The sequence below is a fragment of the Globicephala melas genome, chromosome X (assembly GCF_963455315.2).
Source record: "Globicephala melas chromosome X, mGloMel1.2, whole genome shotgun sequence".
NCBI lineage: Eukaryota > Metazoa > Chordata > Mammalia > Artiodactyla > Delphinidae > Globicephala > Globicephala melas.
In genome coordinates, this window is record NC_083335.1 from 36624708 (window position 1) to 36647709 (window position 23002).

General features: G+C 43.0%; 1 protein-coding gene across 6 annotated transcripts in view; it reads right to left on the reverse strand.

The window, feature by feature from the left end:
- Window positions 1-21319, reverse strand: part of MID2 (midline 2) — a 108558-nt gene extending 87239 nt beyond the window's left edge. For 4 of the 6 annotated variants that reach the window (XM_060292719.1, XM_030835806.2, XM_070044719.1 and 1 more), the window contains exons 1-2: window positions 20585-20710; window positions 8041-8756 (exon numbers count right to left, since the gene is read on the reverse strand). In XM_060292719.1, the coding sequence (XP_060148702.1) occupies window positions 8041-8700 (660 nt within the window). In that variant the 5' untranslated portion in view covers window positions 8701-8756; window positions 20585-20710. Of the gene's footprint in view, window positions 1-8040; window positions 8757-9031; window positions 9228-20584; window positions 20711-21207 lie in introns of those variants that run through there. The other 2 variants (XM_060292715.1, XM_060292713.1) reach the window with 2 other exon arrangements.
- Window positions 21320-23002: the final 1683 nt, after the last annotated feature.

Genomic DNA, 23002 nt, shown 5'->3' on the forward strand with positions numbered 1-23002 from the left:
TTTTGTAAGCTGTTCTCAGACTGATGATTGTTAGCTCTTTCAGATGTTGATGAGGAGGAGACTTGGGACAAAAGAAATAAAAGAAAAACAGAAAGATAAGAACACAGGTAGTTGGAGTATCCACTAGCTAAACTTGCTCTCAAACCTAAGAAACAATAGAAAACATCTTCCAACACAGAGTCCTGTTAATACTATGTGAGAGTAGAGCCAGAGAATCAATATAATTATTGGAGGGGGGAAAGGGGGGTTCAAATGAGTCTTAGCACACAGTTCGAGTAGAAATGGAATAATATGCATTTTTTACCCTCTCACACACATACAAAACATGTACAGATTTATACATATTATAAGTAACGGGGAGCAAGTCTTGGACAATTAAGAGACCACAGAGAAGCAAGATCTACAAGCAAGAATGATTATACGATTGTTGAGCTGAAGGCTGGTTTTGCTGAAAAACCCCATGACAGATATTACACCCACCCCATGCACACATGTCCACCACCATACCTTAGAGAGTCCAAATCTAGACACAAATGCTTTGCTCTTATATTTAGCTACTGTGATTCAGTACCTAAGTGAGTGAAAGTGAGAAACAACTTTTTCTGTTCCCTCAGCTATGGTAACCCACCCTGGCCTCCACTGAAGATTTGTCTCATCATGAGGCTCATTTATTAGGGAGATCCCTAGTCTCAGGATAGGTTCTCCTGAAGTCCTAACTCTCCCTAGGGTGACCACAGAAAACTTGCCCTACACTCATGGCCCCCTCACACCCAAGTTATCCACAGATAAGCCCACAGAAGACTAACACAGGCACTCTCTCCTCCTCACACACAGTGACACACATTTATAGGTACACAGAGACACACACAGATTAAATTCTCAGCCGCTCACCCATGCAGAAATACACACACTCGTATATAATGGCACATACAGATGTATGCAAACATGCCCTCTCAACCCAGTCTCTCATAAAGATATTTCTCCTTCCTTCTCTTATACTCATATTCATACCGGTTCAGAAACAGTCAAATGTCCATTGGTAGATAAGTTGAGAGGGTATCTGTTTTGGCAGACAGGAGTGGGTGAGTAGACAAGCAACTGGGAGAAGGGTGGTGGCTGAGTGAGAATGGGTGGGTAGATGATAGAGTGACTGAGTAGGAAGAAGGACAAGTGACCAACTATGATAAGATTCTAGAATATCATATTTTCCAAACTTTTGACTCTCGTTGTGGTTTTCCTTTGAATATTCTCCAAGTTTCATATCCCCCTTCTCTTTGGCAATCTTTAGCTCTCTCTGTCTCAGTCTCTCTTTGTGTGTGTGGTGTGTGTATTTTACTTTCCCATAACAAAAAGCTTACTCTAATACCAGGTTATATTTTATAACAACAAGACCCCTGATAGGTAAATGTAACTACATTTAAAAATTATTTGTAGGACTTCCCTGGTGGTCCAGGGATTAAGAATCCACCTGCCGGGCTTCCCTGGTGGCACAGTGGTTGAGAGTCCGCCTGCCGATGCAGAGGACACGGGTTCGTGCCCCAGGCCGGGAAGACCCCACATGCCGCGGAGCGGCTGGGCCCGTAAGCCATGGCCGCTGAGCCTGCGCGTCCGGAGCCTGTGCTCCGCAACGGGAGAGGCCACAGCAGTGAGAGGCCCGCGTACTGCAAAAAAAAAAAAAAAAAAAAAAGAATCCACCTGCCAATGCAGGGGACATGGGTTCAATCCCTGGTTGGGGAACTAAGATCCCACGTGTCGCGGGGCAACTAAGCCCGAGCCACAACTACTGAGCCCGTGTGCTCTAGAGCCTGCGCGCCACAACTAGAGAAGCCTACACGCCACAATGAAGAGCCCACGCACCACAAGGAAGAGCCGGCACGCAGCAATGAAAGATCCTGCATGCCACAGTGAGATCGCACGTGTCGCAACTAAGATCCAATGCAGCCAAAGAAAGAAAGAAAGAAAGAAAGATTTTAAAAAAAAGAAACAGACATTTCCAATATCTTAAAAAAAAGAATTATTTGTAGTAATGAATTTGTGGAAATGTAATGAGATAAAGAAAATGTACTTGTTTATTCCTTTCAGGAAATTCCTCTATTCCCCCTGGTTTTCATCAGCTATATTTTTGGCAGGCTGTGGGCATGGAAATGTGAAGCCATCACTCTCAAAGAGAATTACAATAATCACATCTGATTTATACAGATGTCACCATGGGGTTAGGCAGTTGGAAAATCCAGCAATCAAAATGGATAGGCACCTAAAATTAAGGACATGTCGTACTTTTGCTAACACTGTGGTTTTGAACATTATCAGTAGTTCACAGGAGATTTTTCTCCCCAGACTTCTAAGGTATTCATAATGGTAAGACAGCTTTATATCTTATGAGTATGGAAACAAGCTATAGATGCTGGTATACTTACTGCAAATCCATTACAAAGATTTAATTCACTTGGATTTCTTGAGCATATACTATGTGTGCTAGACACTAAGGAAGACATTGGAGAAATAAAAGACATTGTGCCTGGCCCCCAGGGGTATGTTGGAGCGGCCTTGTGGGATTTTAATTGAGCACTAAAGAATAGGTAGGATTCCTAAGCAGGCCAAGAGAACAGTATGAGTGAAAGTTAAGAGTCAGGAAAGAGAGTAGTATGTTTAGCAGACAGTTAGGTTAGACTGGACAGGTGAAGGTAACATGTTTGAGAGTGGCAGGAAGAAAAGACAGCTGGGCAAGCATGAGAACCAAGTTGTACAGAACTTGGAATATTGAGTTGAGTCACCAATAGAGAGTCACCCAAATTTGACCTCTTTTATAAAGCCACATTTATTAATACAATAATATCAGTCTTTTCTAAGGGGAGGAAGTCATGTGACAATGAAAACTCTAAAATGTGAAGCACTAGAAACGCAACACAGATCATGAACTAAGATATATATTGGAAGTAGTAAATGAAAAGTGATAGAGAAAATAGTTACTCTGATAGGCCTTACAACTGTAATAACTGTCATAAACACAATTATTCTTTCAAATTGAAGAACCACTGGTAGCCTTCTGAAGGATATTTAGGTAAACTGGACTATTAACTAAGGATAATAAACTATACTAGGTATCCCAAACCCTCTAGTCCATTTAGAGTACATGTTAAGATGACAGGCTGGCTTCTGGTTATTCTGACCTTTCATCTATAATGTAATGATCTGTTTATTCTTTACTGAACAAATAAATATTAGAGACCACTAATCCTAATCAGGGATTAGTAAAAAAAAAAAAGTGTAGTTATAAACGCCAACAACGAGTCTCCAGAACAAAAAAGTACAAACAAACACTGTATCAGTCACTGGCCAGAAAGTCAAAGCCCTTTCCCTACTCCTGTAGGACTCCCGTGCTCCTCTCAGGGCCAGGGGAGTATACTCAAGGCCATCTCCCCTATAGCTTCTGACAGCTGGCTTTCTCCTTTCTCCTTGGGGAAGAATCAAGCAGATTAAGGGGATAATCCTAAATGCTTTCCTAAATTAAAATTAACTCAAAGAAGTGAGGATATGTGACACTAAAAGTCAGACTTCCTCTCTGCTTAATGTGGAGAACTAATATCCTTTTATACTTGGCACCAAACCAAAGTGACTCCTACCCCACTCCATCCCCCTCTCACACAAGCAGCACCTCCCTCTCCCCCCTCAAAGCCCAAGATGTTCCAGACAACATAACAAACCACACGGTTGGGAATGATTCATATGTTTCCACTCTCCGTCCAAAAATGAGCAAAGAAGTTTCCACTTAATTTATAATCTGAATTTTCTGCACATTTCCTAAAAACTTAAAGGGGAACGATTCAAAACTTGGCCTCTCTTTCTCCAAAAATTACTGATTAGTTACAGAGTAAAGGATCTTTTGGTAAAATACTTTTGTGTTCCATCTATCCCTGGAGACAAGGACTATAGCTGCACGATGCCAAATATCTAATCAATCATCCAATGTTTTCATGTTTTCGGATGTTTTCAAAAAGCTGGTGCTCTGTAGATACAGGCTTATTCTATCCAGTCTTTTGTTATCTCAACAGTACATATGGATACAGATTTTTCTGTTTGGAATATTTCTCAAGGCCAATGCCTTATTATAGTTCCAACACCTGCAAATATTTGGCAAGAGATTGTTCTACCTCTCCATGTCCCCCACTCTTCCTGCACCCCGCCCCCAACTCTTGCCATTAAAAAACTCTAAGTTTATACTATGTCTTTTCCTTGACTCTGTTAACCGTTTATCTGTGACCCATGAAATGTGCAGTTGCTGGAGCATAAAAGTAAGTTTCAAATCACATTTCATAGGGAAAATTTAGGTCCAAAACAAAGTGACAGCAGGCTGCAATAGAAAGGTACTTAATTCAACTCAGCTCTAGAAGCTGAGTTCCAGTTCCAGTTCTGGGACTTTGACCAAATTGCTTAACCTCTCAAAGCCTCCATTTATACCACTTTAAGGCATAGGGCTTCAACTAGACCAAGTCCAAGGCCTACCATCTTAGGAGTCTAAGAATTGCAGCCACTAGATGACATGATACTATACATAGAGAATCCTAAAGACTCTACCAGAAAACTACTACAGCTAATCAATGAATTTGGTAAAGTAGCAGGATACAAAATTAATGCACAGAAATCTCTGGCATTCCGATACACTAATGGTGAAAAATCTGAAAGAGAAATTAAGGAAACACTCCCATTTTACGATTGCAACAAAAAGAATAAAATACCTAGGAATAAACCTACCTAAGGAGGTAAAAGACCTGCACTCAGAAAACTATAAGACACTGATGTAAGAAATCAAAGATGACACAAACAGATGGAGAGATATGCCATGTTCTTGGATTGGAAGAATCAACATTGTGAAAATGACTATACTACCCAAAGCAATCTACAGATTCAATGCAATCCCTACCAAACTACCAATGGCATTTTTCACAGAACTAGAACAAAAAATTTCACAATTTGTATGGAAACACAAAAGACCCTGAATAGCCAAAGCGATCTTGAGAAAGAAAAATGGAGCTGGAGGAATCAGGCTCCTGGATTTCAGACTATACTACAAAGCTACAGTAATGAAGACAGTATGGTACTGGCACAAAAACAGAAATATAGATCAATGGAACAGGATGGAAAGCCCAGAGATAAACCCACACACCTAGGGACAACTAATCTATGACAAAGGAGGCAAGGATATACAATGGAGAAAAGACAGGCTCTTCAATAAGTGGTGCTGGGAAAACTGGACAGGTACATTTAAAAGTATGAGATTAGAACACTCCCTAACACCATACACAAAAATAAACTCCAAATGGATTAAAGACCTAAATGTAAGGCCGGACACTATAAAACTCTTAGAGGGAAACATAGGAAGAGAACTCCATGACATAAATCACAGCAAGGTCCTTTTTGACCCACCTCCTAGAGAAATGGAAATAAAAACAAAAATAAACAAATGGGACCTAATGAAACTTCAAAGCTTTGGCACAGCAAAGGAAACCATAAACAAGACCAAAAGACAACACTCAGAATGGGAGAAAATATTTGCAGATGAAGCAACTGACAAAGGATTAATCTCCAAAATATATAAGCAGCTCATGCAGCTCAATATAAAAAAAAAAACAAACAACCCAATCCAAAAATGGGCAGAGACCTAAATAGACATTTCTCCAAAGAAGATATACAGATTGCCAACAAACACATGAAAGAATGCTCAACATCACTAATCATTAGAGAAATGCAAATCAAAGCTACAATGAGGTATCACCTCACACCAGTCAGAATGGCCATCATCAAAAAATCTACAAACAAATGCTGGAGAGGTTGTGGAGAAAAGGGAACCCTCTTGCACTGTTGGTAGGAATGTAAATTGATACAGTAACTATGGAGAACAGTATGGAGGTTCCTTAAAATCTAAAAATAGAACTATCATATGACCCAGCAATCCCACTACTGGGCATATACTGTGAGAAAACCATAATTCAAAAAGAGTCATGTACCACAATGTTCACTGCAGCTCTATTTACAATAGCCAAGACATGGAAGCAACCTAAGTGTCCATTGACAGATGAATGCATAAAGAAGATGTGGCACATATATACAGTGGAATATTACTCAGCCATAAAAAGAGACGAAACTGAGTTGTTTGTAGTGAGATGGATGGACCTAGAGTCTGTCATACAGAGTGAAGTAAGTCAGAAAGAGAAAAACAAATACTGTATGCTAACACATATATATGGAATCTAAAAAAAAATGGTTATGAAGAACCTAGGGGCAGGACAGGAATCAAGATGCAGATGTAGAGAACGGACTTGAGGACACGGGGAGGGGGAAGGGTAAGCTGGGATGAAGTGAGAGAGTGGCATGGACATATATACACTACCAAATGTAAAATAGATAGCTAGTGGGAAGCAGCTGCATAGCACAGGGAGACCAGCTCGGTGCTTTGTGACCACCTAGAGGGGTGGGATAGGGAGGGTAGGAGGGAGACGCAAGAGGGAGGGGATATGGGGATATATGTATATGTATAGCTGATTCACTTCGTTAAAAAGCAGAAACTAACACACCATTGTAAAGCAATTATACTCCAATAAAGATGTTAAAGAAATAAATAAAAATTAAAAATGAGAAAAAAAAAGAATTGCAGCCACTGAGATTGTTGCTCTCTGCAGTCTTGATATGAATGAGAATATCACCCTTAGTGAAATCAACAAACATTAAACTTTGTACAAATTTATAAATATTAAATGTAAATAAAAAATCAAAAACAGCACAAACCATTGTCAATGTCACTCTCAATATTGTTTTTTCAATAAATTACAGAAGGGAAAATGTATCCTATTCTGAGTATTACTACCCTCACCAACATCATAATTTTTACATATGTTACAATGACTTTTCCATAGCATGGCAAGAGGAAGATCTCCACTCTTTTATTGCCTTCCTTCCATCCCATCTGGGTCTTCCTTCCAGCTTGGCTTATATATCTAGGCCTGATTTTGGAGTGGTAATCTTATTATTCAGTTAAACATTTTATTTTTCTGGAATTTCTGTTAAGTAGCTTCTTAAGAGAAATCAAGCCACGTAGCAGACAGGCAATGGGACTAAAACAATTTTGCTGGATCTGACATTTGTTAACATCAACGTGAGGTAGTAGTGCTTTAAAAAAAATAGGCACTTAGACTTGCATATAAATACTATGCTGGCACAACAACTTCAGAAAACTCTGGCAACCGAACAGGAACTTCCCAGGCAGAGACTGCAAACAAGCACTTCAAAACCAACACTGGCACAAAATATGATACTGGATTAAATATTTATTGCCTTCAGTTTAAATTTTTAGTTCAGGTATTTGATTATCCCTCCTAACTTCGTGGTACACTGAAGTCCCTTTTTTGGCTGTTTGTTTTGTTTTGCTCTGTTTTTTAAGGCAGGTTTAGAATTAGCCCCCTCTTAAGGGCTTAGTGGCAATTTGTAGTGGCCAGTACCAAAACTTTGCTTATTTAGTGTACTGAGTGTGCAAACACATACACTACTGTCCTCCACAAAAACCTCTCACCTACATAGATACACTCAGACACCTCCACCCACACATACCGGAGACACACCCAACCTTCCCATAGCTATACGCATATATATGCAAATCAGCACATATGCTAATTGTAATACACCTACACGGGTACTCACATACTTAAAAGAAGAGGTAGAAAGATCACGGCAAAGATATATAGGGTACAATATATCACTGTCAGAGGAGAGAGGCTGCTGTTTCTCTGGCCGTACTATTAGTATGAGCCATAGGCTAATTCCCCCAGAACTGGCCAGAGGTGAACGAACGCAAACAGGTTTGTGCAACAGATGAAACAGGTTCCAGTGAGAGCCTGCAGGCGAGGAGGCTATTTGTCACGAGAAGAATTTGGAGTTAATTCACTTGTCATATAGAAAAAGTGACCTGGTTTATTAAGGAACTTGCTAACTGTATAACTGTGTATAAAGAGACAAAGTCGTGTAAGGGGTATCTCCCAGATCCCTTACCTTGAGCTTCTCAAACCGATCATTCAGGGACGCGACCTGATGGTCTCGGTGACGCCCCACCAGTTTGCATAAGGCACAGATCAATTGGTCATCAGATACACAATACATGTTCACTTTCTCATTCTCATGGTCCAGGCAGGTGATCCCTCGAAGATGTGTGTCCGGCACTGGTTCCACCAGGCGGTGGCTGGTGAAAGGTTTCTTATTGGGGTGCGTGGCCCGCAGGCAACGGTCACAGTAGGAGACCTCGCAGGTGATGCATGTTTTCACTGCATCCCTTGGCGGGTCCTGCTCACAAAACTGGCAAGCAATTCGCTCACTAGACATGGCGCTGCTGGGCCTGTAAGTCCTCTCCCGGCGACTCTCACTTGGGGAATTGGGTCCACTGACGGAAGCCTTCTGGAAGCGGTCAATAATGTTCTGCAGAGTCACATTCCTCTTGAGGCCGTCCAGGCCCCGGTGGTTCAGTGAGATAACATACCTGCACGTAGGACACTGGAAAGCAGTAATGGGTTCAACGGATTCACCAGAGCTGCAGCTCGAGACCAAGATGCGATGGGCACAGCTGAAGCAGAGGCTGTGAGCACAAGGGAGCAGAAGGGGGTCTTCAAACAACTCTAGGCAGATTGGACAGGTCAATTCAGACTCCAGTGTTTCCATCTTTAGTGAAAATAATCCTGCTGAGGCATTAAGAACCGCAGAGGCTGGGCTTTCACCTGCAAGGAACACGAAGCAAGAGTCATTAAGCATTTCCAAAGGAAACGTGGATGTAGCATAATTACACACTAACCAATGGAGGTTTTACAGGCTGGATTCCCCAGGGATGCTGAAGCAATAAGAAAGTGAGCTGGGAATTAATCAAAAAGCCATTCTCCCCCTTTAAACCTTGTTTTTGACAAATGCGTGGGTTTATTTTCCTGCACTAATAAACAGAAACTAGAGGCCATCTCTGAATCCCGGTTTACTGACTCACATTCCTGTTCCAACTCACCACACTGGTGCGGATCAGTCTCTCACACACCCTCTCCACTGACATCTCTTGTCCTGGACTATGATGCACCTGAGGCCCTGCCAAATTCTCAGTCTCCATTCTCCAATATTGTTCTCTATTTTACTTCCAGTTAAAATACAGAGGCTGCTCCTATTTCACATCTAGTGGAAGGAAAACAAGGCCATATTTGAAACTAACTCTCTAGTTCTTGAAATGATCCCATTCTCAGAGCCTGCATAAAAAGAGAAGAGAGAGCTTTAGAAAAATGTAGTTCTCAGCACAGGATAATAAGTTCTTCAGATGTGTGAACTTGAATTACTTCCTGTTACCACACATGGAAATTTCTGTTCCATCCTATTTCTAGTAAACTGAGTTACTAGAGACAAATAGGAAAAATATTAAAATATAAAAAGTATAAAATATATTTTGTTGGTTTAAAGTGTTAATCTTATTTATAGGAAAGAGAAAGGCATCTTTTGCTTTTGAATAACTTTTGTTCATCATCTCACTATCACCGGAGACTCTCATCAGGGCTTGAAAGTTTGATTCCGCCACTGGTATTTGTTCAGGTTTTGTCATCTGTCAGAGATATCTGCATAGCCCTCTCACAGGAAACTTAAATACTGAGTACAATTATACATTGTGCATAAGTACAATAGATGTATCCCTAAAAGCTGTTTCTAAATCAAACCTTTTAAGTGCACTTAACTAACTAGCTATTTAATGGAAATCTATAGGAAATTGGACTGTAAAAGTGAAGAATCTTTTTGTAAAATGGTCACTCTCAGTTGGTTTGATAAGTTTGATGTTTGTATAACCACTTTTTTTAAAAGTGAGGTGTGTGGTGTTCTTATTTTACAATTTACAAGAGCTTGGAAATTGTTGGCTAGTATTTTGTAGTTTATAACATCTATCAGCATTCACCTATAGAGATGAAAAAGTAAAACAATTAAAATGTACATATATCATAGAATCTTAGAATTGGAAGAGACTTTAGAGATGATAGATTCCAACTTCCACTCAAAGCAGGAATATTGCCTTTGGTAGTTCCATTGGTCAAATTCAACATGTCCATAAATGAACTTGCTATTCTTCCCTGCCCCCCAAAACAAAACACCTGCTCCTCTTCCAATTTTCCCTATCTGTTGAATGTCACCATCCAAGCCTAGAAACCTAGGAGTTCTCTCACTGAACATGTTTATCACTTCAACCACTTGGTGGCTTCCAGAACATTCTGTTTTATTTCATTTACACATCTGTGTCTCCAGCTAACCCTCCTTGCTCCTTGAGGGCATCAACTATTTCATATTTTTATTCATAGTACAGTGCCTCACACTCACAGAGTATTTAAAAATTGTTAAATGAAGGATCCCTTCAAGTAGAGGAAGTTAAAAAGGGGCCTAGCATTTATTGAGTACCTCCTGTATTCTGAGTGCCATGTTAAGAACTTTACACACAATATTTCATTAAATTCTATCAGGAAGGCTGTACGGAAGGTGCTAATACTATATGCATATTATGGTTGGGAAACTGGGGCTCAGTGTTATTAAGTAAATGAACCAGGAACACACACACCCAGAGCACTGGGGCAGTCTAATGCCAAGGCCTGTGCTCTTTCCCACACACCTTTATTTCAATCATCTCACCTCCTTCACTTGACAAATATCTTGACTATTTTACAAGAGGGCTTATAGACACCATGTTTCCACTTCTATTTGTGTCTCTCTGTGTCCCTCTGAGTTTCTCTGAATCTGCCTCTCACTCCTAGTCCCTTTCAGAATCATACCTCTTTCTTCTAGGCCCATCTCCACCTTACTCTGCATTTCTATTACTGCCTCTTCCAGAACTGCAGGTCTGCATTCCTCAGTGTCTGTGTTGGAAGCTACCTGGGAGAATCGAGTAAGGCCTCCTGCCAAAATTATAGTTGGTCAAGATGCATTGCTGATAGACCTGCCTCTGTGTTGTAACCTTTACAAAAACAATTAGAGTACCACAACTCTTCTAAATCTTAGGATCACGCCATATTAATTCTTCTGTACAGAGGAAAAGCTCTGTGAATTTTCCTGCAGTCCTAAAAGTTGTTCCTGACTACGTGAGACACTTGAACCTCACTATGAAACTAAGCTTAGGAAAGCATGCTATGGGTCAGGATTGCCTTGGATAAGGTCAAAATAGGATTTTTAACCAGGGATTCCTGAAACTTCTAGAAATGTTTAAAGGATGCTGTATGTATATCATATATACACTTTCACGGGGAGAGGGTTGTCCATAGCATTCAAAATGTTCTCAAAAGAGTCCTTGGCAGAAAAAAAGCCAAACATCAGTGCTTTAAAATAACTACCTTAACTGATTTCGGCTGTATAGAGAATAATATAAGATGGTTACACTCTGTTCCTTATGGTAAGTAACTTTTTCTATTATACTGTTTCTATTCTGTTTTATTTTACAATTTCGGGGAACTGAGTATTTTTGCAACTTCTCCAAACATCTGTTCATCTCATCTCTCATTTATGAGGCCACCTTGTTCTGGTCACTCCTAATATTTCAGCATCCTTTCAACCTATCTCCCATTTTCCCTACCTCCCTGATTACCTAAGCACATTTCCCCTTTAAATTTATTGTGCTTTTGCCATGTGCCAGGCACAACAACCCTCTAAAAGGCAGGTACTATTTTACAACAACAAAAAAGGTAATGTGTTCAGGGTCACACTTGTTTGCAAGTAGCAAAGTTAAGATTCAAAACCAGATAAAACTGAGAGTCCAAAAATAAACTCCTATATTTATGGTCAACTGACTTTTGATAAGGGTTCCAAAACCATCCAACAGGGAAATAATAATCTTTTTGACAAGTGGTTCTGGGATAACCGGATGCCCACATGCAAAAGGATGAAGTTACAGCCCTACCTCACACTATACATAAAAATTTACTCAAAATGGATCCACAATCTAAATGTAAGCACAGAAACTATAAAACTCTTAGAAGGAAACGTAAGTGTAAATCTTCATGAACTTAGGTTAAGCAAGGGTTTCTTAGATGACACCAAATGCACAAGTAACTGAAGAAAAAAAATAAATTGGACTTCATCAAAATTTAAAACTTCTGTACTATAAATGACACCATCAAAAAAGTGAAAAGACAACTCACAGAATAGGAAAAATATCTGCAGATCATACATGTGATACAGGTCAAGTATCTAGAAATACACAGAACTCTTACAGCTCAACAATAAAAAGGCAAAAAAATATTTTAAATGGCAAAGGATCTGAATAGACATTTCTCCAAAGAAGATATGCAAATGATCAGTAAGCATATGAAAATGTACTCAACATCATTGGCCATTAGGGAAATACAAATCAAAACCACATTGAGATACCACTTTACACTCACTAGGATACCTATAATATTACTTCACACACACTAGGATGGCCATAATTTAAAAACATAGCAAATGTCAGCCAGGATATAGAGAAATTGGGACCCTCATACATTGCTGGTGGGAATGTAAAATGATGCAGCTGCTTTGGGAAATAGTTTGGCAGTTCCTCAAAATGTTAAATGTAGAGTTACCATATGATCCAGAAGAACTGAAGATATGCTCACTCAAAAACTTGTACACAAATGTTCATAGCAGCATTATTCACAATAACCAAATGGTGGAAACAATCCAAATGTCCCTCAACTTATGAACAGATAAACAAATGTGGTATGTCCATACAACAGAATATAATTTAGCAAGAAAAAGGAATGAGGTACTGATACATGCTACGACATGGATAATCTTTGAAAACATTATGCTAAGTAAAAGAAGCTAGTCACAAAAGGTCACAGATTATATGATTCCCTTTATAGGAAATGCCCAGAATAGGCAAACCCATAAGAACAGAAAGTAGATTAGTGTTTGTCAAGGGCCTGGGTCGGGGGGCATGGGGGTAGAGGGAATGGAGAGTGGCTGCTAATGGTATGGGTTTTCTCTTGACGATGATGAAAATGTCTAGGATTTAGCAGTGATGATTGCACAGCTTTGTGAATATACTAAAACCCACTGAATTGTACACTTTAAAATGGTGAATATTATGGTATATGGATTTTACCTTAATTTTTAAAACAGATTCAAACCCACAATCCAGAGTGTGAACAAACACCTAACCACTATTCCATACTGTCAACTATGTAATTATGTACTATTTCTAAACTCTACTGAATTGCTTACTCCTTTCAATTGCTCTTCTAGGTTAGTGATTCCCTGTCTAGGTTTTGCAATACCTGGGACATCTCTAATGATCAATGGGTGTCAGAAAATTATCAGCTCCCAATTTTTTATTCATTTAAAAATGATAAGACTCCTAAAAAATATTTGACTCCTAGATCACAAAATACCTTTAGGAAGTACAGGAGGAAGTGGTAGGACAAAAAATAAAACAATGGCAGTGCTGCAACTTCAAAAAGCTTGTGAATCATTAATCTATGCAGAATTAGAGAATACACTAAGGATAAAGACAGGATGTAAACCTGGTAGAGTGTCACTGAATGACAGGCAATCATGAAGCTTTTGCCAGAAAACACAATGGTTTGCCATAAAAATGCACTGATGAAATGCCTAGGCGGGCAGACCAAATGCCATGTTAAGAAACAAATGCCCACATCCACATCCACTGATTTGTTCCCTTCCATATCATTTAGTTACTGCTGTGTAGTCAAATAAGGATGCTTATGTATTTGCCCTTGTTCTAGTATAAAACTGTTTCTGTATGGCTTATCGTCACCCTGCATCCCCCTTCAGGCTGAGACTCCTGAAAAAAAAGTTGATGAGAATAAACTTTAAGAAGGTATCATTAAGACTGTGTGAGTAGATAGAAATACAAAGGAGGAGTTTTCAATGCAGACGATTAAAATAAAAATAATACATTCTGCACTTACAAAATGAAAGATTGATTTCAGCATTGCCCTTCAAATCCAAAATTCGGTTAACTCTGATCAGAGAGAGAAGTCATGATCTGCACTTGGCAGAATGCTATTATTTCAAGTGTTATTTGAACATAATTAAATGTCTACTTATTTCAACAGCTTATATTCCATCTAGTGTTCATCTTCCAGATCCACGGAACACGGGTCTGGGCTCTCATTACCTCCCTGAGGAGCCACAGTCTCCCTTTCTTCACAGAAAGACCATGAGTATAAAACCCAACCTGACCCCTGGGCTGTACAATGAGGATTCAGCTGGCTTGTAGAATTTACATTCTTCAGGATATTAACAGTAATGTCCCATGAGCTCTTCCTAAAAACACCAGAAACTGCCTCTCTGCCTTGGAGGATGAGCAAATGAGTCCTGGCTTAGTCTGATGTTCCCTTAACTGTAAAATGTCATTCAAGTTGGACTAGAATCACCAGACAATCTCTTTAACATGTGTTCCAGCTCTGACATCCTATTATTACAGAGCTCTTGCTATCTGTTACCACATAGGAAAGACACCTTGGATTACTGAAAACCAGCTCCTCAAGACACAAGTCTTATTTATTAGTGTGACTAGAAAGGCTGACAGGGCTTCCCTGGTGGCGCAGTGGTTGAGAATCCGCCTGCCGATGCAGGGGACACGGGTTTGTGCCCTGGTCCGGGAAGATCCCACGTGCCGCGGAGCGGCTGGGCCCCTGAGCCATGGCCGCTGAGCCTGTGCGTCCGGAGCCTGTGCTCCGCAACGGGAAAGGCCACAACAGTGAGAGGCCCGCATACCAAAAAATAAAAAGAAAAAGAAAAAGAAAAGAAAGGCTGACAAGAATGGGCATCATCATGAAAGGAACTGGAAATAAACAAAATGCATTACTTACCCTTGGCTAAGCCAAGGTGCCCAAGGACAGTGGCTGGTTTTGCCTGTTGTACTTCAAAGAAGATATAATGGGTGTTCCAGGGAACAACTAAAGGTGAGGAGAGTCCCATGGGAGTACAAACTAATGACAACACCTTTTGGAAGAAAAGGAAGACAACCAAATCCTAGAATACTATTAGTAGGAAAAGACCTCTTTAATTTCAGAAATGATCATTTGGGAACATAAAAGGCAACCAACGCATAGAATTCTCACCCTAAAAAGATAGACTGAAAATAGAAACCCAGAAAAAAGAGGCTAGGCGGTCAGTAAGCATAATTAATAATAACAGTCACCTTACATTTGTGTACCAGTTTTACACTTTTCAAATGGTTCCAAAGCCACTATCTCATTTGATCCTCACAACAGAGCCTGGTTGTCGTCCTAGCTCTAAACTGAATTAGCTGAGTGATCCCAGGTAAGACATTTAAACTGTTTGGGCCACAGCCTCCTCATCTGTCAAATGAAAAATACCTGCCCTACCCATCTCACAGGCTCTTGTGAGGATCAGATGAGAATAAAATAAAATTATTAGCTTGCTTTAAAAATACAGATATTCTCAACACACATTCACAGATGACAGATACAGAGCAAGTTATTAAGGAAATAGCACATGTTTGGAAATTCACCCCAAATGCATGGTTGACATAACGGAGGACAATTACACTCCCCCACAAGTTTTCCGGAGGGCCATGAGTCTTCTTGTGGTATTTATTATGCTCATATGTCTCCCCTGTTAAACTGGAGTCCCCCGCAAAGGGAAGAACTGTCTCTCTTCTTTTTTCTTAAGCTTTTATCACACACAGGGTGAGCTCAGGACTGGAGGTTGATTACAGACTGACAGCACCAGAGCCAGTTCCTGTCTAATAGGTTATTAAAGCCTACTTAATATTTTACAGTACATGGATTTAATGATTTTTTTTAATGACTTGAGACCTATACTTTTTTTTAAAGATGGTTTTGATGTGAACCATTTTTAAAGTCTTTATTGAATTTGTTGCAATGCTGCTTCTGTTCCATGTCTTGGCCTTTTGGCCCCAAGGCATGTGGGATCCCAGCTCCCCCACCAGGGATCCAACCCATACCCCCTGCATTGGAAGGCGAAGTTTCAACCAGGGAAGTTCCTTAATGATCTTTTTTTTTTAATAATTAGCTCCTAAATCCAGCCATTGGCTATTTTATACAATATAGTCATCATAAACATTAAAAGGAATATCACAATAGCAGAACTAAAAGTCCTAGATCTGCTACAAACACAATAGATTAATCTAAGTAACCAAGAAATAGATTTACCAAGGTAACACATGATAATTGTCACAAATCATTAAGTATAATTCATAACACCTTTATCTTAATGCCAATTACACTAGCAGTTTCCAGATTGGAGAACAAACTTAATTTACCTACTGCTACCAGCACAGCTTTCCATCTATTCTAGGACTGCTTTTCCCAATCTGTTACCCAATAAAATATTTGTAAATTTTTTAATGTTCAGTGCCCCCCCCCCCCAAAATGGGCAGTCATCTCTACTTCTACAGAATAAAACTGGCAATATATGTATGTAGGGCATGCTGTTGAGTGTTAGGCTGAGAGGACCCCAAGTTCAGGTCAGAGACAAGGGACAGAGAACAGAAGCCTATTTGAAATCAAGCTTCTACTCCCCTGGGAACCACATGGATCTTAGCAACACTGAACAAAGGGCTATAGACAAAGCGATGGAGGATTCTGGACCGTAAACCATTTTTCTATCTCTGGGCTGTATACATTCAGACATGTCACTGTCCTGCATTAGCACTGTCTACCATGCCCATACATTATACCCCTAACTTGGAAAACTGTAAATACCGGGATTTTCTGTTTCAGGAGGATTTTAGGTTATATAATGAATTTGTTATCAGATCTTCTGGTCTCTGTAAGAGGAAGATTCAGAGACTGGGGATGCTGTTCATCAACTAGAGGAGTCTGACCTGCAGGAAAGAGTCTGAGACAAAGCCCAAGGTCAGGCAGTCAGAGCTCTGCAGGGAGAAAAGAACCCAAGTAGAACAAGTCTTCCTAAGGATACTTTGCTAACCCACTTAGGCAGAACCAACACCCTTATTATGTATTCAGTTGAACCCAACACAGAGAAGGGAGTAGTGGATGTTGGCACATTACTCAAAATCCCTCCACCACCCATACTTTAACCATCTAGTAGTCTTAGCAGCTTACAGGATTTCTAAGGGCAATGCAGGAGCTGGGAGACTGTCAAAAAGAATATGTCTGGCTGTGATCATGGAGAAGGGGAAGATGGAAAAAGAGAAACTGTAGAAAGAGCCACAAACCTCCAGTGCCCACAGAAGACTCTTAGCAGAGTTTTAATTCATGAAAATGGAGACAGAAACATATATTGATCCTTGGAAGAGAAGGGAAATAAAAAGAGGGCTAGCAGCCCGTACAGAGGGGATCATTGGAGTTGGAACTTCTTGTCTCAACACCACTCATCTGGTCTTCTCACATGTTAGCATGATCCAACACACTGGTTGAGAAACACTTTTCTAGTCTATTTTTCACACTGCTCAGTGATGAACACAATGTTTGTTGAGAGACCTGAAATACAGACATTAGCACAACACCACCTTGGTACCCAAATTTCATTCATCAAAAAGTGAACAACTGTGAACTCTCCTGAACTGTCGTATATCCGGTATCAACATGTTACATGTCATATCTTGGTGATGCAATGCTCTAAGTCAAGGCACTCAGCCTAAGTAAGGAGGTGCTTCACAAACACAGTACCACATGTTCCCCTTTTGCACAGAAGAGAAGACCACAAACTTAATGCTAACTGGAAATGGAACACCCCCTGGCCTCCACTAGCAGCAGAGGACCATGGCCTAACAGCTAGGGACTTACCAAGACCCACAGAGACTGAATGACACACACACACAAGGCCAAGCAGGTACCTCTGAGAACAGCCATTTGAGACACGTTCTGTGCCTCCGCCCTGTCTTCACCTCCTTTTTAGGGCTGTCTGTCCCTGTTGGGAAAGAGAGAACCTGAGTACTAAGGGACAGAGTCAAGGGAGGACATTCTCTCCTCTTCACCAAGTAGCAAAGACATACTCCTTCTGCAGTTTCCTTCTCAACTGTCATGGTGTCAGCAGATTTCATGGGAGGAGGGATGAGGGAATGGACAGGCTCACTACCCACAGCAATTTTTGGACGCTATTATGAGACTCCACTGGCACTGCTTTAGGATATACAAGTTTGAGCAAGTTGCCCTGCACTTAGAGGAGGGATTAACTAAACCAATTTCACCTAAATCAGTTTGCACTGTTCAGATGATATGTTCATGAAGCAAGCAAGTCATTCTGATTTGCGGCAGTACTTCCCCGGGGGGTGGCCTTGCAAGGTACAACATGCTAGATGAGGAGTCTAGTAGTCACGAAAGTGAATGGGAGGGAAACAATTGCTCCTTCATGTCCCTATAGCCTCTACCCCAGCCCTGCACAGCCCCTCCCTGGCCTAATCCCGGAGCTGCAAGTAAGGAGGTAGGCCTTAAACAAGCAGGAGGCCAAGATACAAGGCCAAGGCTGCGGCCTTAGACCAGTCAACAGAGGATTCTGCACGCTGTAGGTGCTTTTAATAAATATTATTGACTCACCACTGCTAGATGCTAATCATGCTCAGGTAGCCATGACTAAAATTATTTATGCCACTTTTCAGTAGAAATTAACTATCTGACCCCATATGGGCTAAAAATTAGTGAGGTTATGTTTTCAAATGAGTCTGACTCAGATTGTCAGGTTGGAGTACATTAGATATGATTCAAGCCTTAGTGTAAAATAATCGCCAATTACTCTGTATGCCTACTTTTATGTATGTTTTCATTCAGTTGCATGTGCACGAGAGTAAAAAAAAAAGAAACAGACTTAGGACCAAAGTAGAGTGATATATTTGCCTCCCAAGGGGATTAATAATGGCAAGTGAGGGTTCCCAGTAAACTAGGGTTGCTACTTACACCCAATCTATTACCCCAATAAAAGGTAAATGAAGAACTTTCTTCGAAAAGTATAGTGCTGAGAGTTTATAGAACCCTTTCATCTTCAAAGGGCCATGCCAAGACTCACAATAGCCAGTACACAATATGATGCCTTTCATACAAGTGAAAGGTCACAGGAATGTCCTAAGGCCACAAAGCCAATGCAACATCAGATTTGGGAATGAACTCTCTGATCTTCTTGGCTCCTAGACTTGTATTTCAAGCACATAAATCAAGGTGTGAGGAACAATCAGGAGAAATCTAATTTACATTATATATCTGCATTAAGTTAATTGATTGGGCAGGAATACAGAAAAATAGCAAAGACTCTTCCCCCACCCAGGGCAGTGATCAGTGGAGAGAAGTGAAAAGGGGCATGTGAGGGTTAGGGGTAACCAGCCCGGGTAGAGTACAGAGGGAGTCTCCCTATTCAGCATTTCCCTTCTTTTGGACCATTGCCAGAGAACCGATTAGAGTACTGGGAGGGAACAGAATGGGGTTAAAGGCAGACCTCTTGGCCCAATTTGAGAATCTGAAGAATCAACTCACACACAGTAGTACTTGTCTATTTACATAGCCTCTAATATATTCCTTTATAAGGGCTCCTCTTCACAAACAACCATCACCATGCACCCTCCCCACACTCAGAAACCCTCAAAAAGGCAAAGTGGTTCACAAGCCAGAGGCTGCATGGCTGGGAGGCTGGGAGTGCACAGATTGATGGGGAGGAGTCCAGGGGACGGGTGGTTGGTGAGAGATTCGGGTGGGCAGGTAGATGTGTGACGACCACGCAGGAAGAAGGCGAGTGAGCGTGAAGGCGGGTAGGGGAGTGTGGAAGAGAGAAAGTGAAGAACCTAAGGACCCCAGGATCCCAATTTCCTGCTCCGAGAAGAAACACCTCCAAGAAATGCGCTGCATACGAAATGCTAAGTAACCTAATCCTTATCACCGAAAATGTTTCTGTAAATCTACTCCGCCGTTATTTACTTAATTCTTACGAGCCAGGAATGGAAAAACCCCACCTCTCCCGGGTTCAGTCGCAGCCTGTCCTGGGCACCTATAAGTTTTCCCTCTCCCCCACTGAGCTGCTTTCACAGCTAGGCCAGAAATAAGGAACCACCCAGACGGAGACTCGAGGATCGCTCCTCCGGCAGCAAAGGGATTAAGTTTCGCCGGGCCTTCCTGCGGGCAGGCTGTCCGCAGCAACCGGCTGCCGCAGCAGCCACCGCCGGGCGGCCGAGGGGCGCCGCCCGGGCCGAGGAGGCTGCCGGCCGCGGGAGCGTGGGAAGGCGGCGGTGCCCTTTCCCAGACTAGCACCCAGGCTCCAGGAGAGCCGCTCGAGGGGCCGCACCCGGCCCCACCGGGCTGCGCGGGAGGCCGTGGACCCGCCCCCGCCCCGCATCGCAGAGTGCAAACTCCGTCCCAGGAGGGCAGCGACGGGTGCCCGGGCCCCAGCGGCGCAACGGGAAGCCAGGGCCGGGCCGGGGCGCCCTCCGTCGCCGCCGCCACCTCGAGCCTCGCGGGCCCCGTCATCACGCCCCGCCGAGCCCCGGAGCAGCCTTCTGCCCGCGCCGGGCCCCGGCCGCACCTGAGACGCGGCCCGAGCCGGGGCCGAGCCCTGCGCCTGCGGTGGCGCTCGGCCCCCAGGGCCGCGGCGAGGGGGCGCGTTTTACCCAGAGCATTCCCGGCTGCCGGCCATGTCCTCGGCGCGCCCGAGGGCGCCGGGTGCTCGCCTGCCTCCTGCGCGAACTGGCTCGGGCTCCGGCGCGAGCTCCCCGGCCGCCGCCGCCGCCGCTGCCGCCGTTGCCGTCGCCGCTCTAGGCCGCCGCCCGCCTTCGCCGCCGCCGCCGCGCAGCAGCCGGGATCTGCCCGCCCGCGCGCCCCGCCGGGGACAGCACGGCGGCCGCCAAGCTACCGCGGCTGGGTCTCCCGAGCCAAACTTAGAGTTTTCGCTCCTCAGTCCAGGGGCAGCACCATGACACCGCGGCAGCACCACACTGTCATTTCCGCCGCCGCAGAAGGAGGGGAAAAAAAGGCAATCCTGACGAAAAGGGGGATGGGGTGGGGGCGAACCGGGCTGGGACTGCCGCCCCGAGGGAGCTCTGGGAAGGGCCCGGCAGCACGGTGCTCGGCCACCTTCCCCGGCTCACCTTCCGCCGCCCCCGCCGCTCCCAGCTCCCCCTGCCCCTCCTCTGGAGGCGCGTTTACATGTTTTCTCCCCTGGCAGGAGTGACCGGAGAAACCTGAGCGAGCAAAGGCAGCGGGTGGGTGGGGTTCGGGCTACTACTGTACCTACCAGCTGATTCCAGCAGCCTTTTCTCCAGCGCCCTGTCATCTTGAAGGAAGACACACGGAGAGGGGCCCGAACGGGTGTGTGTGAGAGTGTGTGTGTGTGTGTGTGTGTGTGTGTGTGTGTGTGTGTGTGTGTAAGTAAGAGAGAGAGAGCGAGAGCAGAATGTGTGTGAAATGCAGAAGGAAGGCTCTGGCCAAACTCTTCTCCCAGCCGCCAAGCCCCTGGTCCCACAAACCCCCAGATTAGAACAACGAAAAGGCGGTTGCAACCGGCAGTGAGAAAAGAGTGCCTAGGTCCACCGCACAGGTCCTCGGGCGAAGCTGCTCTATGCAAAGTTAACTACAGAGTAAAACAAAAATAGTGGAGGAGACAGAAAAGGGCAGACAATTGAAGGAAACCCAACCCCTCTTTCTTTTTACAAAGGGAGAATGGCTGTGTTTTATTGGCCTTGGGCAGAAGTTGTGGGGATGGATTAAAGCCACCAAAATTTAAAAACAAAACAAAAAAAAATGGGAGAGAGAATACGGCTTCATTTACACATTCAAATCCTTGATGGACAAGAGGGTCGTTAATAAGAGGACAATGGGACAGATGCCAGCCATACAGGTATTCAATGTCCCTAATAAGCTAATTGGTCCATCTGGAACCCAGAAGCGCTCATTGGTCTGGAGTAAGCCCTTGGGCTGACCTGTCATTGTCTCAGAGACCACTGCCCCACTCACGAGGAGGGTGGGAGAGAGAAGGAGGAGGCCCCAGAGGAGATTCTGGAAGGGGAGAAAAAGGGGAGATGAAAGGGAAAGAAGTGAGAAAATGGGAGGAAACAACCCCCTCTCACACAGGCCTGGCATTACCTTCCATGGGAATGATTCCAGAAAAATTAAGGTAATTCTGGGTGTATCCCATCAGAGAACCAATAGTAATTAGCCAACACCCCTGTAAAACAATGTGCTAGGACTTCCCTGGTGGTGCAGTGGTTAAGAATCTGCCTGACAATGCAGGAGACAAGGGGTTCGAGCCCTGGTCCGGGAAGATCTCACATGCCGCGGAGCAACTAAGTCTGTGCGCCACAACTACTGAGCCTGCACTCTAGAGCCCGCGAGCCTGTGCTCGGCAACAAGAGAAGCCACGGCAATGAGAAGCCTGCGTACCACAACGAAGACCCAAGGCAGCCAAAAATAAATAAATAAATTTATTTAAAAACAAAACAAAACAATGTGCTAGAGAGTACTGAGGTGGAAAGGAAGGCAAAAATCACAACCAAGCTATCCTGATGAAAGTCTGGCCCTGAGAGAAGTAAAAGAGTCACACCAAAAGCACAGGCGAAATAGACAAGTGGGACTACATCGAACTTAATTTCTGTGCAACAGGAGAATCAACAGTGAAAAGTCAAGAAAGGAGAGAAAATATTTGCAAACCATGTATCTGATAAGGGGTTAATATGTAAAGAACCCCTACAACCCAATAACAAAATAAATAACACGATTAAAAAATGGGCAAAGGGGCTTCCCTGGTGGTGCAGTGGTTGAGAGTCCGCCTGCCGATGCAGGGGCCACGAGTTCGTGCCCCGGTCCGGGAAGATCCCACATGCCGCGGAGTGGCTGGGCCCGTGAGCCATGGCCACTGAGCCTGCGCGTCGGGAGCCTGTGCTCCGCAAAGGGAGAGGCCACAGCAGTGAGAGGCTCGCATACCGCTATAAATAAATAAATAAATAAAATTTAAAAATGGGCAAAGGACTTGAATAGACATTTCTCCAAAGAAGATATACAAATGGCTAACAAGCATATGAAAAGATGCTCAA